Source organism: Aristolochia californica, unplaced genomic scaffold (assembly GCF_029961685.1).
Source record: "Aristolochia californica isolate CCGP_79_NKW_82.1479 unplaced genomic scaffold, dmAriCali1.0.hap1 SCAF_2, whole genome shotgun sequence".
NCBI lineage: Eukaryota > Viridiplantae > Streptophyta > Magnoliopsida > Piperales > Aristolochiaceae > Aristolochia > Aristolochia californica.
In genome coordinates this window covers 45,694,703-45,712,973 of record NW_027181881.1, presented here as the reverse complement: position 1 = coordinate 45,712,973, position 18,271 = coordinate 45,694,703, and the positions used below count along the sequence as shown (strand labels likewise).

Sequence of the window (18,271 nt, the reverse complement as noted above, 5' to 3'; positions counted from 1 at the left end):
AGAGAGGATGATAGAAGAGGAAAGAGGATTTTTTTTTTTTTTTTTGCATCCCTCTTCCGCATATACTGCTTTTATATCAAGAAACTCTAACAATAACTCCATAATTTGAACAAAGCTTAAGTACAGTGTTGAGCAAGTAATTTCTTAAAGCTGTCAAGATGATTCAAGAGTCTTGAAGTTTTTTCTTTATTTAGTTTTCATGAAACTATTTCTTATCATCATTAGGAAAGAAAACTGTTGAGCTAAAGAACTATTTAAATAATATTCATCTCAAGAGTGAATCCCAAGTCAATAACTTCCGCCAAATGATCCTATTTCCACATTTTATAGGATTGGTTCTATGCTTGTAATTGCATCAGCATGATCTCTCCCAGAAAGATTAGATACCCGCTAGCCACCAAATCTTCAACACACCTAACTTCTTCTGGATTATTTTATTCCTGTGGAACGACGCATTCTAATTCAAACCGTAGCAGATTTGTTGAAGGGCGTTCCACTTACCGTCTTCCCTCTCTTTATTAACGATGAAAATTCACACTATATAAACCCCTGCAAGGACAATCTCTCTTCAGGGAAGAACAAAGCTAACATGGCCAACACCACTCTGAATTACCCACAAGAAGAAGAAAAACCCCTTCCCTGCAGCACAGACGAGGAAGAAGAAGATGATGATTTATTCGAGATTGATATCGACATACAGGACAAATTCCCGCAGAGAAAGTGCTTCAGTTCTGTGCCTGCTTCTCGAAATGTGCTCCTTGCCAACTGCCTCTTGCCAGTTGCAGATGTTTCCATAGCGGTTCCTTCTTCGCTTTCTCCCTTGACGCTTGTGAAAGGAGATGCTGTGCACAGGACTATGGTCCTGAGAGGTTTAAATGGTCTGTTCCGCTCGAGTAACACCCATCATAGAACGAGAGTTGCGGATGCGCTGCCGTCTGGTTTTCCGTCTGATAGGCTATCTGGTGCTCAACACGCCCGAGATCACTATTAATCTTTGAGCAGATTTAGTGCCGACGAGGTGATTCATACAGACCTGGAAAAAGCTTGTACTGTACTCGAAGAGTATATGCAAAGCCATCTATGTTATAGATAACTTTTCACCCCTACACATTTCCACACTGATTTAGTTCTTTGCCAACATTCTGGTACATGACCTCGTTACCAGATGGTCCAGTTACATGGTCGGGTGGGATGACCGACGAGCCTTCTCTAAAGCGATAATGGAAAGACCGATGCCAATTCAGTTCCCAAGTCGGCCCAAGCCTAGAAAGACTGATCCAATCACAAAGAAAGTTTGAGTTATTGAGTGAATACCTAAAACGTTTAATAGGAAATCCGGACAAGACGCGAGTTTTGAAGTTGAAAATGAGAATGCTGATTCCCAAAATAAACAGCTCAAAGACCTGTCCCACGAAAGCCTACCCGAGGACGTGAGATGTTAATAATTTCCACTGAGGATCAAAGCTATTCTGGAGTCGCTTATCTGTGTATCCAAATGAATAAACAATAACTGTGAATTCCACCAAAGAGAAATGACACAAAAGTGTCCATTAACCGTTCTGGCAGAAAACTGAAAACTCATCAAGATCCATATGTCACAGACTATTTGAAAAGCACTTTCCTCTCTTTCACCTATGTAGCGGGGAAAAAAGCACTTTCCCCTCATTCTTTTTGAAACCCAAACATTCGCCAAGGAAAAAATCTTCAAGTTTCTGACTACCCGCCTCATAATCACACATAACGGATCTGGTTCTGAAATGGGTACTTTTGCCATTTCCGGTAAAACTTGTTAAGACGAATGGCAGTAGCCACCTGAACTCATAGAAAACAGCCAGTGTTGAGAATAACTCAAACAAAGGTTGCTCAATGAATCACAAACTCTTGAGAATACAAAGGGCAGGAAGGAGGCAGCTATCGCAAGTGCACAAACATGCAAATACTAGAGATTTTCAGCATGAAAATGTGTTTTGCAGCACAATGCTTCCATCATATTGCATCTAGGCAGCTGGAAAAGAGGCGAGATTATGCCTTATGCATTGAGATAAAAATCCAAAGGCACAAAATGGAAAATTAAGAGAACTAATTCCTAGAAGCCTCAACAAGCCTGACTATGCATGAGTAATCTAACTACTACATCTAAAAATAGTTATCAGGTTCTCAGACTCCTGATCCTATAAGAATATACATCCAAAGCTTCCTTCCATGAGCTACATCTCAGAGCATTCTTATACTTTACTCTCCCCAATCACATATGCTCTGAACTTTTTCATACTGCCACTGGGATTTGTGACATAAAAATTTAAGAAGCAAAAAGTCCTAGTGGAACCTTAGTATTTTGCAGACTTGAAGAAGAACAAACCTAGTGATAGCAAATGAGAACAAAATGAATTAGGCAGGTTCATCCAGCCAATTGAAAGTAGCCTGTTTGTTAGTTAATGGGGAAGTTTGTCAATATGAGGTCTTATATAGCAGAGAAATAGCGTATTGGGTGCATGTGTGCAGAGTATTTTTAAAAAAAAATTAAAAAAAGAAGAAAAAGAAGCAAACTGAAAATAGTTGGGCCAAGGGTTTAATGATTATGGTGATAATGATGATAATAAATAGAATATAAATAAGTAACTAAAGGAGAATACAAACAATTAATCAGAGAATCCACCGAAAAAGCTCCTATACTGATCGCAGCCATAAACACCACCACCACCCTAAACACCCCAGTGAAAGTAAAAAAACATAACATATACCATACATGAACACAATATTCAACTACACAAAATAATATTAAAGAATTTTATAAAAAAAAAAGATTATTAAAGAATTTAATAAAAAAAGAATATTAAAGAAGATGGTAGTTGCATTCACTCTTTCTCCCAATTACAGATCACTCATCATATATTTTGGATAAACAAGGACAGTCACTTGTCCAACATAGAAAGATTTACAAAGAATTGGGAGGTCACATACGCCTAGTCTGGATGACTGCTTAGTTGTTTATTGTCAAAACAAGTGTTTTGCATACAAATAAATAGTTTGCCCAACAATAGCTACAAATACATTGTTTCACTTGTCTATAGACATTTTTTACCCCTGAAATCTCTATACAGCTCCTTAGTCTATATAAGCTCATGCAAAGAATCTAGTCACTCAAGCTTAAATTTAGTAAATCCAATTTAAGTATCATTAGGACCTACTCCCCTTGACTATCTTCAACATTTTACAGTCTTAAGTTACATGAAAACATTTACAGCTTGTAGAACAACAACAACTGCTCATGCAAAAAAGGTAGGAGAGACAATACAATATATCAAACATCACAAGATTGATCAAATAAATGCAAAAAGAAAATGTGGAATACTGCAATGTATATATAACCAATGTGGACTCCTTTGAGTTGGCAAGAGAAACATTCACTACAAAATTTCAACCCATATGGTATATCCAGCAATGGACAAATTACACTACCATCGCAGGTATGGTAATAACATGAAATTACATAACGGAAAAAGTAACCACCTATAAAAGTGATAAATCTGTGAGACACTAAACATCTAAAGAGACTTCATTGCCAATTTCTCATCCAATTCCTATCAAAATATCACCAGCAGGGAAAACAGCATGTAGATCAGCCAACATGCATAAGCCATCAACCCACGGTGCTCGTCTCCACAGGATGCAAGCTCAACCAACAACCTTGTGCAAACCCTGGTAGACCACAGGGCAAAGGCAAATCCCAGACCAATTGTAACAACACTACCTTGTGGAACAAATAAGGAGACTGCTGAGAAGATCACCATCGGTAGCATACAGTAGCCAATGAGGCTCAAACAGCGATACAAATCCAAATTTCCATTACGCCCAGCCAACATGTTAAAAACCACGTACAGGAAGAGAGCAGCCACCGTGACCCAGCCCAATATAATACCAAAATGAAGTTTCCCAGCCAGTAACTGAAAAAGGCCAAAAGCCATGAGGAAGAGGAAAGGACCGGACAAATCAGCATCTTCGTGTAGACTAGCATTCACTCTGAAAGGGTTCAAGATCGAGACTGTCTTGCGCCAGATTTGGCGAGTATTAATGCCAAGTTCTTCAAGTAGAGGAGGCTCTTCATCAAAACCCATACCAACTCCAACCCCAATGCCATTACCGCCAAAAACAGGCGTTGAGAAGGAAGTGGATGCTGGGGCAGAACCAATGTCAAACGACAAGAAAGGGAGGTTAGTGTTCGCTGGCCGTGGAGGCTGGAAAGGAGGCGTCGGGAGTCGGCGTTGCTGGGGGGCACCAGCCGGGGTTCCACCCGAGGGGAATACGACTGGCGGAACATTGAACTCCTTCGACATTGATGGAAACCAATTTCAAGAGTTGGACGACAAGAAGACTACAAAATCACCAGTATCGAGAGGAATCAAAACTGGGAAAGGAAAAGAAAAACCTACACCCAGACGATTAGTGGGCAGAGAAATGAAATTTAGGGTTTAGAGATCTGAAAAAGGGTCCAAAGACTAAATAGATATTAACCAATGAGTACAATTCCTACGCCAGACTAAATGAATTACGCATAAAGAAACGGAACTAGGGTATTCGAGGTCAAAGATTAAAAGGTCGCCGGAGATGGAGTCTTCAGACGAATCCCTCAAATGCTATCAAACCGAATCAGCATCGAATCCCTCCCAGCGCATATCTAGAAAAGACAAATTGTAGAAACAGAAATAGAAAACCAGATTCAAGTAGAGAGGGAAAGAACTCACAAAGATCTGTCGCTCGGCTAAAATTCACAGACAAACAACCCATCTGAATTTCCGATCAGCGCTTGATGTAACATCAGACATGAGCCGAGATCACATTGGGTAGGAAATTAGGGATTAAGTGTCCGAAGAAATAATAACACGGAGAGAGGGTCCTAAGAAGAAAGTGAGAAGGTTCTACGAAAGAAGTTCTGTGAACACCCTGAAATTGATATATAACCGAAATCTCCCGTCGGTTTCAGTAGCTTAACCGAGAAAAAAAGCATACTTGCATAAATGATAAAACCCCTCGTAAAGTATAAAAAGAGTAATTTCGAAGCAGTGTCATATTAGGTATTGATTGGGTGAGGGTGAGGAAAGTTTGTGGAGATGGATGGGTCTTAAAGATGACTTGACGGCTGAGATCTATTTTCTACGAACTGAAAGGTCACTTACAAGGCTCTTCGCGATTCCGAAGAGATATCAGAAACCACTTTCCGCCTTTCTGGTACCAATTTTGGCGCTTTTAACAAATAAGAACCATGGAGCCTTCTCGTTTCCTCTGAGAGGGAAAATCTTTGTAAAATAAAACTGATAAGGCCCCATGTCCGCCACTCTAGCAATGGCAATGGCGATGCATCATTTGCAATTGCTTAAACCTTCTCCGACTCTCGCACGCCCGTTATCAGCTCCCTTGTTATTTTCGACGCCCTATGCCGAACGTCTGCGTAGTGTTTCGACTCTCTCCGTACGTTGCTCCAAATCGGATGAACCTGCCCAGGTTTGGGCTATCTCTATAAACTCCTTCGAATTTCATGTCAAAACAATCATCGACTTGCAGTATTTTTTTCTTTTCTTTCAACTTGTTTTTTCTTGCCAATTTGACAACTGAACCAGACTTCAAAGGCTGCACAGAGTCAATCGATAGTCGGAGATTTGTTGGACTATTTGAACGAGTCTTGGACGCAATTTCATGCCACAGGTAATACGCGTTGCGTTGCTTGTTATCTGTTTTGATAAATCTGTTTAAGTGGTGTTTGTTATTGTTTGTTAAAAATTTTGTCCTGCTTTGTTTCTGTTCCATTTCATGTTCTTGCTCTTTTATTGTCGTTTGTCTGTCTGCCGAGGACAATTACATTTGGTGCTAGACCTAGCTTGTAGAGCTCTGCCGCAAGCTCTGAATTTGATACGAGTCAACTACGGTACTGCACGAAGAGTTTTCCCTTTCTTCTTGTTGCTGCCGTTTTTTAGTTCTTTAAACAATTAACTAATATTTGTATTCGGAAAATAAGAAGAGTTCAAATTAGGGAAAGGGAAGAGATTAACGAATTATTGTTGGTTTCTTTGTCAGTGACTTCAGTTAGAGCACAACACGTTTAAAATTTGGTCATTCTGAGTCGCTTAAAATTCTAACTGTTATGAACAGTGGTTATTTAGGTGAACTCTACATTTGGAATTTTAAAAAACAGTCATTAAAACAGAGGCCAAATGACTAGAAACAGACTTTGCAAGTGCCATATTGCACTCACTATTTAAAAAAAAAAAAAAAAGAATTATAGCTATTGTACACACTTCGTGACTGCTCTAATTATTGTCTGTTCTTGATTGCAGCTGAAGCTAAAAAACAACTCCTAGCAGCAGGATTTCATTTGCTGAACGAGGATGAAGAGTGGGATCTTAAGCCTGGTGGGCGCTACTTCTTTACAAGAAATATGTCCAGTCTGATAGCTTTTGCTGTTGGAGAAAAGTGCGTGAAACATTTTTTAGTAAGATATTAGCATGTTTGGGCAAAAAACGTAAAATAATTTGTTTTTTTTTTTGGGGTGTCCTGGACACCAACTTTACTGTTCCCCAGCTAAGAATGCAGATTCGGTAGACCCAGCTTACCTGTACCGTTGTTTCACTTTCTTGTTCAAGTCACATTGAAGAATGAATGCCTTCCTATTCTTCTAATTTTCATGCATTGGGTTATTAAGAAGTCAAGGAATTCATCATAGGAGTTCTTAATATTCATCAAGAACCTTATCTGCAAATGTTTACAGAGGCTTTGCGGAAGGTCAGACCAGATGATGTATAGTCATATTCTCTTGCTGTTCATTTTGTTTCCATGAAAGGATTCTCCCTATTGGACCCAAGAATACCAATGCCGCCTATTGTTGAGGAAAAGGAGCTCGGGGTTTCAAAATTTCATAGTCTCTCAAGTAAATCTGTCCATATGAGCCAGTGTACAAATGGTGATGCAGCTGCAATGAAATGAATTCCGTTAACTTTTTCTTTTACCATGTCCTCCCATGTAGTAGCTAGGGAAAGCTAGGACTCGAACCATAAATGTGCTCATCGCAAATAATAGATCTGATTATAGCACATGAATAAGTATATGCCATCATTTATCACTACAATTGTTGTAATGTAATAAATATGTTTATTTATTTTGGCGAATTGCACTGCAATAGCAGGTGTGATGGGAGTTAATCTTGTTTGCAGATACACTTTGGGTTGTGGGTTTCATGTGATTGCTGCACATACTGATAGCCCATGTCCAAAACTGAAACCCAGATCTGCCTCATCAAAGTCTGGATATCTTATGATGAATGTACAGACCTATGGAGCTGGGTTATGGCACACATGGTTTGATCGCGATTTAAGTGTAGCAGGAAGAGCTATAGTTAGAACTAATGATGGTTCTTTTCTGCACAAGCTTGTTAAAGTGGAAAGACCTCTGTTACGTGTACCGACCCTGGCAATTCATCTAGACCGGTTTGCTGCTCTTCCCACCGTCTCCTTTTAGTTGATATTCATTTAATAATCTTTAATTAATTGAGTTTTTGTTTTCTTGAAATAGTTACTTCTATTATTCTATTTTTTTACATTTAATTTATGGTAATTTTTGTAGCTCTGTGGTATATTCATATTAGATTGGCTTTTTTTGAAATGTATGCACGTTCTAATTGCAATTTCTGACAACTTTTTTTTTTGTTCAGTGCAGTAAACACAGATGGGTTCAAACCAAATCTGGAGACTCACCTGGTTCCACTTCTTGGGAAAAAGCATGAGGCGGCTTGTACAAAATCTGATGAGAGTAGTCGATCTTTTTCATCAAAAACTGCTCACCATCCATTGCTCTTGCAGGTGGTGTTTTGGATCCCTGCAAAATCTGATCTGAAGGACATATATGAAAATGAGTACTATTGAGGTAGCTAGCATACGGACTGAAATAAGTCAACTCCTAAAGGACATGGACCCACTTCCTGCTGACCTGGACCATGCCAATTCAGATTGAGAAGGAATCAGGTGTCACTGCACCTACATGCAGACTTGTTCTTATGTGGGGCTATGCTTAAAATTTTTACATTTTGAATAAGTTTGATCAAATGGAAACCTTGTCACAAGTTCTTAGTAGGTTGCATGGTTTGGAGTCATTGCATCGTATGCATTTTTATACATCTATGTAAATATGAAACCAATGACTAGGTGCATCTTTCCTAAAACAAGATACTTCTACCTGTCTATCTATTTTTTATATTTCTTAAATGCTCATCCGTGATCTAAATATTTCATTGGATCATGGTGTAAATGTTCTATCAGGGTCCAACCACATTTATGTTTTTTTAAAATAAAACTTGTAGAAAGAAAGGCGTGACAGCTTGTTCAACTTTTTAAACTGTTAGAAAAGCTACTGAGGGGTATTTTGGTCTTTTTATATCAGCAGATGTTTCTGAAATCTACATTGTCTTATACTATATGTTTGATTATGTCACTAGGCTTAACTTCATGTAATTTGGTTATGTAAATTGGGAGATACAAGGGTATTTTTGTACTTTGCTAAATCTCACCTAATAAATAGAAGAGGGGTGAGCTTGACTTCCAACGAGACTCAGAATTGAGATCTCTTTCTTCTCTCTCCTCTTCTCTCTCAATTACTCTCTTCCTGTCCTTAATCTTACCTTTTTTCATAAACCAATAGATAAGCTGACTGTTTCATGTTAAAATTAGTACAGGGTGCTTTATGAACAAGGGTCTTTTATTGATGAGGCAGTGTTGTGAACAGTAACTCTAAGTATGTGATTGGCTGCTGAGCGGCAACCTATATCATTCACATTAATATATGGACTATAATGTCTGCTAAATTGTGCTCAGAACTTTTTTCTTTGAAGTTTATTTCCAGGAAATTCTGATTATTTGATGCTTCTCAGGTTTTATCAGATCAGCTTGGCTGCTCTTCCGATGAAATAGTGAGTCTTGAACTGAACATCTGTGACACTCAGCCTAGTTGCTTGGGAGGTGGAAATGATGAATTCATATTTTCTGGGAGACTAGACAATCTTGCTTCAAGTTTTTGTGCACTAAGAGCTCTAGTGGATTCATGTAAACAACCTGTTGATCTATCAGATGAACATGCGATCAGAATGGTTGCTTTATTTGATAATGAAGAGGTAAACTTCATCTGGGAAGCTTATGGCATATCTTTTTGGCCATTGCTATTTCCACTTTTTTAATGATTTTAATAAAATTTATCCTTATATAGAATATAGATAAGGGCCCTAATGAAACAAGGTCTTGAGGTCATCTTATGTCCTCAACTAGACATTTTTATTTCAACATAAAGGATGAATCTTCTTAAATCTATCTAATGTTACAGATTTCATGAGTCATTTATGTGACTATAAAAATTTCTGCTCTGGAGTTTGCAAATGCTTGTTAAGTTAGCAAGACTCGTTAGGTTGATCACAACAACAGGTCCCACGGGAACTATGCCCCTGTGAAGTTTGACCAGAACACAGTTATGACCGTTTTTATCCTTTTTTCATGTTATGGAGATTCTACCAGTTATTCTTTTTATAGTTTGATTAGGAAACAAGTTAATGATCTTAAGAACTTGATGTCTAAGCCTGGTTTGCTGCAACTGATTTTAATAAAAAGTACTTAGGTATCTACACTTTTGTTAAATATCTATCATTTTACCTGTGTAAGCTGCTCATCTTATTTATAGTAATAACTGCTGCATTTTGAATGAATTATGCAGGTAGGCTCTGGTTCAATGCAGGGTGCTGGGGCACCTACAATGTTTCAGGCTGTGAGACGTATTATTAATTGCCTAGCACAAGAATATGTGGGTGAGGATGGTTTCGAGAGGGCAATACGCCAATCTTTTCTTGGTAAGAATGGTATAAATCATAGTTTTCGAAGACATTCTATGTGAAACCATCTATTAGATACCTTTTTGGTGAAAAATTTTATTCTTTTTCTTGTACTTGAATTTCTCATTAACAAATTTTCTTGTTACTTTGAAATAATGATCACTAAAATGCTGAAGGATCTGCTTCAATCAATGTTTGAAGAAAATGAACCATCCTGTAGGAGATTCCCTGAAAGTCACCCCTATGGCAACTCATGTTTGTGAGGTTTGGAGTATTGTATCTTTTGCTTCTCAGGGATAAAATATTTACCTGTCCAAGAAAAAGGTCAAAAGCTGTACTTTTGCCCTTCTTATATCTCTTCTATTTGCTAAAAAATACCCAACATACTTCACAAAAGGAAATAAAAAATTATTAAACATATCCTAATTGCATGGGTTATCAGGTGGTCTACTTGTTTTATTTTGTTTTATTTTTTTTAAATAGACTATGAGAAATCAATGGATTCTTCATTTTTTTTGTTATAAAAAAATAATATAAGAAATTGAAAATTAAATGTACGTAAATAGACTATAAGAAATCACTGGAATCTTCTTTTCATGCCATTATAAAAAAAATCGAGACTATAAGAAATTTAAAATTAGATGGACATATAGCATCAAGGATAGTCTCCTTGACTCTATTGACCAGTTTAGTTTTTCTTAAATTTTTAATGCATGTGGAATCTTTGTCTTGTTGCTTATTTTAGCATGGTGACTTTTTCATATTGCATGTTTCTAGCCACTGAATAAAAAATGTTTCTTGTTTCCCCAGTATCTGCAGATATGGCTCATGGTGTGCACCCTAATTATTCTGATAAACATGAAGAGCACCACCGGCCAGAACTGCAAAAAGGTATGGTCATCAAGCACAACGCAAACCAGCGCTATGCAACAAGTGGTGTAACTGCTTTTCTTTTTAAAGAAGTGGCAAGAATCCATGACATTCCAACTCAGGTAATGGTTTATTATAGTGGGTATATTCCTAATATTGTCCTCTACTATGGTTGCATGTTTTTAAAAGTTTATCATAATGCTTTTGTATCAAATGGAACCATTATCTGTTTGTACCCTACTTGCGTTGTTGTCTTATCATCAAAGCTGTGAACCAATTTTATTCACAACTTGCATCCATATAAATAATTATTTTTGGCCTCTTGTCTCTTTTTACTGGTACACCAATGCACTGCTAAGTTTTATAGTTTTATTGAACAGGATAATCTCACGGAGTCACCATCTTATTTTCTCCTTTTCTTTGTTGCCAATCTTTATGCTATATATTGTATTCATTTTTTATCTTGTCTTTTTTCCGTAGCTTTGTCACCCATTTATCTCAACATTTTTCTATCCACTGCACTCATTTTGTGGAAGTTTTGTTTCTTTGTGCTTAAATTTCATGTCTTATGGCTTACTCTCTCGCCAACGTGCAGAATTTACTTTTGCCTGTTCTAGAATGTGCCCATGGTAATTGTTCTGGAAAAGGTTTCCACTTTTACCGTAAAGCATGTGTTTAATGAGTCACATCCTCCTGAATTCTTCCCTTGTAACTTCTAGTGCCTAGGCTAGAGGAGTTCATTTGGGATATGAAATGGCCATCAATCTCTCTGTGCTCTTAATCTTTCGAATTTGTATACTATAATAAGGTCATATATTTGTTATTAGGAAGGTTTATGTTGAATCCATCCAACTCTAGCGTCTTCCTTAATATTCCTGATTCCTGTTGGTGCTATATCTAGAACCATTAATAAATATCATGTCGTCTTTAAAGTATGTAAGCCAGAGTGCATTCGTTAACAGTAGACCATGAAGATAAATAATAAGATAAACTCATGCTGGTTAATATGGGGTATTAGAGATGGTAGCTTAAGCCGAACTGATACTGCAATGGAGCTTAAACTCACTTGCTGATACTCATCTGTTTATAGGAATTCGTGGTGAGGAATGATATGGGTTGTGGGTCAACAATTGGTCCCATATTGGCTTCTGGTGTTGGCATACGAACTGTAGACTGTGGTATTCCTCAGCTGTCAATGCACAGGTAGTTCTTCTCTGAAGCTCATACAGATTCTTATTTTGAGCAATATTTGCTTGAATTCTTCAATTACTAAATTGTGATACTCATTACTCATAAGTAGGCGAAATTTTAAAATTTTCCCTGTCTATTACTTTATCACGAGTAATTTGCTTATTTCTTTTAATGCTTGTCATATTGGTATTGATAGAAAAAAAGAAATTATAGACCTACTTTGGATGCCTGTACTTCTGTATGGTTACAATGAAAGAATAATGGTCACACACCTGATTAACTCTAAACAGTGGCAAAATTTACAGCCTTAAGAACCCATTGAGACATTGAAACAATTATGACTTTGGACTGCTTACATTAGCGGAATGGCAACTGTAAAAGTTCGTCTTTCTTTATACTTGAGGTAGACCCATTGGATATGGAAAGGCTCAGAGAGTTCCCTAGTGTACTCAAAGACATTTGCCAACCTTGAGGTGTTAAGTTGAACTCTTCAACCAGTCAATAATCAGTTTGCTCTGGACTACCCGACTTATTGCAAGAAGTGTGTCTCCGCCTAGGGCCAATTGGCTAACCGACACTCTGATCTTTCCATATTTGTGATTAAAGAGATTAAGATTATCTGGACATTAGTGCATGACCATTGTTATGAACTAACTCTTTAGTTTTTTTTTTGTTGGGGGGGAGTGATAGTGAAAATAAATAAATTAGTGAAAGTGAATTAATTTTTCATGTTAGTATGGTCAATAGAAAGGTGCATTGTAAAGTACTTTCTTGTATTAGTGTGTACAATGAAAAATGTAGTGGAAAGTGGAGAATGAGTTTATTAATAAAATACTCTGATGGATTTAACTTATTAAGATGATTTTATTTATCTTTTTAATTAACAAAATAAGTTAAATATTTCAAAATAAAAAAATAAAAATTAATTTAATTAAATATAAAAAATAATATACCTAAACAAACATGGTTACTTTTATAATATCTAAATACTTAATCAAATTATTACTGTTATAATATCTAAATTATCACTCTTAAATTAGTAATTTAATATAATATTAAAAATCATGAATATAATAAATAATTAAATATGGTATTTTTATTAATATAATAATTACAAATTAAAGTAAACTTATTAATTTAATTAATTATAAAATTAAAATACATGAACAAAAATGTTTACTTTTATAATGTTTAAATACTTTATCAAATTCTTACATTTACAATATCTTAATTATCACTCTTAAATATTTTTTTAGAAAATACCTCTTTACTTTCTCTTAGAATCTAGATGAGTGAACAACCAAATTTAAAATTATGACAAAACGATCGTGTTAAAAAATGATTATACTAACTTCGTGTAGATTTCGAAAAATTACAAAAGAGTAACAAAATCAGGTTGTTCCTTCTTCCACTAATTTTGAGTTGAAGGTTGTCAAAACTTGTCGGCTATTGTTGAAGCAAAAGTTATTTCTGCCATTTTTAGAGTTGTGTCATATTTCCAACAACCACAAATTCACAACCAACAGTCTCATCCAAAAAACAAAAAAACCCGACAAATCTCCAAGCTTCTTCACTCTGTAGTTGATTCACTACAGTTGACCATCGATCTATAAGTGTCTCATAGGCTTCTCTTTGAGGCTGATGCCGTCCACTTGGAATGTTCCGTCTCTTTTTCTTTTTCCATATCCACAGCTTACAATCCACTTGAAGGTTTGATCCAAAGAGCATCGAGTGCAAAAAGCTCGGCCGGCTCTCGGAATTCCCGTAAAATATATCCAAGACAAAATCTTTTGATCTCTAAAATCAAAGGCAGCTGAATCTTTACCCACAACCGACAATTCATTAGAAGCAAAAGGGTCCTCCTTTTTCTCTTATAGATGTACCAACAAAGCTTTTGACAAAAAAACGAAGGGGATAACAAGAAGTGGTGAGGTTTTTGAACAAAGGTTTTTCAAAGAGATGATGAGGTTTTTGGAGGGCAAGAGGAAGTTTAGTTGTGGGTCGATGAGAGGATAGGGTTCGGCGAGATGGCTGAGAAGAAGGCATCAAGAGCATGACAGCAAGACAAGACTGCAAAGAGCGTAATGTCGAGAGAGACGAGAGAGAAGAGGGTTGTGAAACAAAGAGTGTTCCAAATAGAGGGATGCAGAGAGTGTGAAGATAGAAGAGACAAAGAGTTTGAAAAGAGGGTTGTGAAACAAAGAGTGTTTCAGAGAGAGGGATGCAGAGAGTGTGAAGATAGAAGAGACAAAGAGCTTGAAAAGAGGGTTGTGAAACAAAGAGTGTTCCAGAGAGAGGGATGAAGAGACAGAGTTTGAATCAACTGGGTGAACCCTCATATTTGACCTTTACTCACTTTCCCACACGGGCGCCCACTTACGATTACGGGAGAGTGAGAGCGAATTGAATTTTCTTGTGGGTGAGTGCACTCACAGCCCTAGGGATCATATTTCCTTGTCTAAAATGGCATGCATGAATCTACTCGTGTATAATTTTTTTGGAGTTTTAACTTGTGGCACGTATCCCGAGTTCATGTAATTACATCATCTTGCATCTTTGAAAAATGTTTCCTCATCTTTTTTATGGAAAGAATAATCGTTGACAAACCACTTGGATGAGAAGTCTCACCTTTTCGTGTATGTTGGAAAAGGCATTTTGGCAGGTAAAAATAGTTATTTAATCAATTGTTAAAGGTTTTATTTTTTAGTAATGACTGTTGTCTTATATGACCAATGTTGTACGCTGCCCAAGATCAGTCATAAGAACAGAGTATGAGAGTTCTTTCTTATGTTATTTCCTAGTTCAAACTGCCCATCACTTCTCGTTGTTGAACTGCCCTTAAGAAACCTCGAAGTCAAAGATAAAAAAACCTTCGAGAACCGTCACCCATGTCATATCACTCTGATACGGCTAATTTTTTTCCTACTTGTACTTAAAATATAATAGTAAAAAATGACAATGACTTGGTTGTATATCCATTCCCTTCTGCATGATGAGGCCAGTTTTGCAGAGTCAATCCCTCTGCAATTTCACTTCGGGAATTAACATTTTAACTGCCCAAGAAAAAAGAGTTCAAATTATTTAGTTTTCATTTACAATTGTTACTTCAACCTGCGAGAATAATCGGTTGTTGTTCTTATTACACTCTTTATTCCTCATTTTGTTATGAACCTTTGAACATTTTTCTGCAGTGTCCGGGAGATGTGTGGGAAGGAAGATATTGATACAGCATACCAGCATTTTAAGGCATTTTATTCTTCATTTTCGAGCGTTGACAAGAAGCTGAGTGTAGATTATTAAAACTTTTTCGACTTGCCTGTAAATTTTATACTGTTTTGATTTTTAGGCTGAGGATGGCTAACCTAAAGGATCAAAACAAGTGACCTACAAAAGAAGGATGCTCTATTTTATAGCTTAACTGAATTCCCTACATCAGATTCCTGCAGTTCTACCAAAGGATCAGAAAAGGAGATAACCCACCAAAAAAAAAAAAAAAGATTGCATTTCTCCCTATCATATACGCCTCAATGGGGACACTACAAGAACTATCAGATATTTGGTAGATTCCTTAGGACTTGTGCGAGCTTTGGGGATTTGGGTTGGACCCGCTACCAATGTTGAGGTCAGGAATACGGCCGTTTTTGGAATTGGGGCTCTGGCCACCGGTTGACTTGGTGAGTTTCTGCTGGAGCTCAGAGAGCAGGGCCTGATTCTCTTGGTTGAGGACTTGAGCTTTCCTCCTCAGCCTCTCGTTCTCCTGTATGATACAGTAGTTCTGCAAGTACAGCTTTGAGTTCAGCTTTTCCATGACGAGGTAAACCTTGGACGTACCCTGAACATGTGAGAACAGCATCAGAAAGGGTCCTCTCAGACGCAAAAAATAAATAAATAAGAACATAATTTAATAACCATTTTGGATATGACATTTGTGGAAAAGAAATCCAAGGACCTTCTCGTTTTGGCAGGGAATATAATATAAATACGGTTACATAAAACAATAACAATAAAGAAAAGAACTCTACAACCCGCAGAGTTGAGACAAACTCCTATCATATAAAAAAGGCCAGGACCCACTTCAAACTAGGGCAAAATCTGAATCCATGCCACCTTCATAGGCATCTGGACCCGCCACTAAGGCTCACTGTTCAAATGATAGAAGACTAGATAACCGATATTGTGCTCTCCAAATTGAACTTCTCACCCATCAAAATTCCCATTCATATTGGGTTCGTGGTCTTAAAGAGGTCTGAGAAGATCTCTTTATCAAATATTTAAACCAGTCTAATTAATAATAGAAAAAATGAAGAACGACAACTGAGAAGATAAACGAAAAACAGCGCAATGAAAGCAAAACAATGAGACGCGAACCCAGTGGAAACAACAGCAGAAGTAAATGAGTTGGTTGAAGGAGAGCTCGTCGAGCGATTGCCATTACGTCTCCTTTTTAAAGGTAAAAGCAGCTACGGTTAAAGAATCAAAGCTGAAACAATGCCCAAATTTCTTCAAAAGCTGTCGGCTTTTGAACTACCCTTTTGTTCTGTTGTTGAAATAAAACGTGAAGAAATGATGGGCGTCGAGCAGAAAATTGCATGCACTCATCCCCGGCGATACTCTACTTCCACCTTTCTACCGCCACTGAATTGCTGCGACTTTTCTTAATTGAAAAGAAGATATTTCGGTTTTGATCGAGAAGTTGATTCAAAACAACGAAAGAAACGCCTGTTCAAACTCGAAGCACAGTGAAACTGTAAAATATAATTTTCAAGATATGTAAGAAACCCGTTCTTTACCATCTCTTCAGCAGCAAGGCTAGACGATTAAAACAAACTCTTTCCAGCATTAACGAAGGGAAAGCCTAACTCAAAACACCACAAAACAGAGCAATGAGATTTGTTACTACACATAAGTAAAACAGAAAATCCAAATCGTTCAATTCCTTCCCTTCAGTAGTAAGAAACAAACCGAAACTTAAAACGCTCAAGCTTCAAACACCAACTTAAGAACCATCAACGCAAAAACAAAATCAAGAACAGCCGCACGGAGTCAAAACAATAGACGTAAAAAAAAACAGAGACGAACAAAAGAAACAGCACAGAGGAGAGAGAAGCAAGAAGCTTCTCTGCAAGCACGAAAGATTCCCCACCAGCCAAAGAGAGAAGATAGAAGAAGGAAGAGGAAAAAAAGGGTGAGTCAGTGTCGATTCTTTAGAGAACATCACCTTTTAGTCGGTTGGGGCCTTAGATATGGAAGTTGGACAAAGCTCCCTGGAGTCGAGAGACAGATAACAGAAAGAGAGAGAAAAGAGAGAGTAAGAGGGTAGGGAGGGAGGGAGGAGAGGGTGAAAGAGGAGAAGGTAAATATAGAGGCGACGGAGGGAGGGACCGCCACAACCATGCATGTGCAAGCAGGAAAAAGACGGCCGGTAAGGTCATGGATTTAATGTTTACCATGATGAAATGGATGGGGATGGCGTCACATGGTGATGATGCTTTCCGGGGCACTTATGTCTTTTCATCCCTCTGTAAAATGATGGAGGGCCCGAGATTCGCAATGATGGGTGGGGATTAGGCCCTCTTCAGACGACGACGACGACGCAGACCGGCCCATCATCACTGCCACCTTACCACCCATTCATGCTCTTTTGTTTTATCTTATTACCATTATTAATCTCCCCCATTTATTCTTCTTACTTTTTTTTTTCTTTTTTTTTTCTTATATTCAGCCTCTATTTTCTTTAAAAAAATAGCATTACCATGTTTAATTTTCCCATTTATTCTTAATTTATTATTATTATTCTCCTAATTTTTTTAAAAAAATTAATATATTTTTCCCCATTTTTTAATGCTTTTTTTAAAATTAGGTTGCCAAATTAGGCTATTTCGGTAAGGGGTAAAGTGGGTATATCACAGTAGCAAGAGTAATTATGCCAGGATTTGTTTTTTTCTAGGCGGTATAAGGTTATTTGATGATTATTTTTGCCAACTCGAGCTTCGTTGGAGATGGGAGGAGTATTAACGTGAGCGGAGCGTCGATTGACCGTATTACCCCCGAGAGTTATGTGTGAACGAGGCCACTATTGTCATTTTAGTCATTATGCCTCGTGGAATTCGTTCTGGGAGAGATTTTCGAATGCGCTTTTAATGATTATTGCTAACTTAGGCATTTGAGGACTGCCGTTCATGATTGGGAATAACGTGTGCCGACAGTGAGCAGGTTAAGCCCCGCGGGGTCCGAAACGTAAATTCCCTCCGGCCACGCCTCATGAAGCTCGTTTTCTGGCAACCCTAATGGAATAAGGGCAGCATAACGTGAACCCTCTTTTTTCTTTGACAAATTTGCCCCCTCTATTTCGAA

At 37.5% G+C, this 18,271-nt stretch overlaps 2 protein-coding genes across 4 annotated transcripts; one reads left to right on the top strand and one right to left on the bottom strand.

The window, feature by feature from the left end:
- Positions 1–3,332: 3,332 nt before the first annotated feature.
- LOC137955313 (uncharacterized) lies at positions 3,333–5,277 on the bottom strand. The gene is made up of 2 exons (XM_068802206.1): positions 4,743–5,277; positions 3,333–4,372 (listed from the first exon to the last, which is right to left on the bottom strand). The coding sequence occupies exon 2, from the start codon at positions 4,332–4,334 to the stop codon at positions 3,585–3,587; it is 750 nt and encodes a 249-aa protein (XP_068658307.1). The 5' UTR covers positions 4,335–4,372; positions 4,743–5,277; the 3' UTR covers positions 3,333–3,584.
- On the top strand, positions 5,236–15,424 carry LOC137955312 (probable aspartyl aminopeptidase). 3 transcript variants are annotated; one of them, XM_068802205.1, is made up of 10 exons: positions 5,236–5,499; positions 5,634–5,700; positions 6,330–6,465; positions 7,203–7,475; positions 7,700–7,847; positions 8,912–9,151; positions 9,742–9,874; positions 10,667–10,848; positions 11,817–11,929; positions 15,109–15,424. In XM_068802205.1, exons 1-10 carry the CDS (start codon positions 5,323–5,325, stop codon positions 15,215–15,217), a joined length of 1,578 nt encoding a protein of 525 aa, XP_068658306.1. In that variant the 5' UTR covers positions 5,236–5,322; the 3' UTR covers positions 15,218–15,424. The 3 variants fall into 3 exon arrangements, with proteins under 3 accessions (XP_068658306.1, XP_068658304.1, XP_068658303.1); XM_068802203.1 differs by having other exon boundaries at positions 5,625–5,700; XM_068802202.1 differs by having other exon boundaries at positions 5,237–5,499; positions 5,616–5,700.
- Positions 15,425–18,271: the final 2,847 nt, after the last annotated feature.

Excerpts from the sequence above, each read along its gene's own strand:
- LOC137955313 (XM_068802206.1), bottom strand. The coding sequence starts at position 4,334 with ATGTCGAAGGAGTTCAATGTTCCGCCAGTCGTATTCCCCTCGGGTGGA.
- LOC137955312 (XM_068802202.1), top strand. The coding sequence starts at position 5,323 with ATGTCCGCCACTCTAGCAATGGCAATGGCGATGCATCATTTGCAATTG. Across the intron at positions 5,500-5,615 it reads AATCGGATGAACCTGCCCAG|ACTTCAAAGGCTGCACAGAG; the intron begins GTTTGGGCTATC and ends CAACTGAACCAG. Across the intron at positions 6,466-7,202 it reads GCTTTTGCTGTTGGAGAAAA|ATACACTTTGGGTTGTGGGT; the intron begins GTGCGTGAAACA and ends TCTTGTTTGCAG.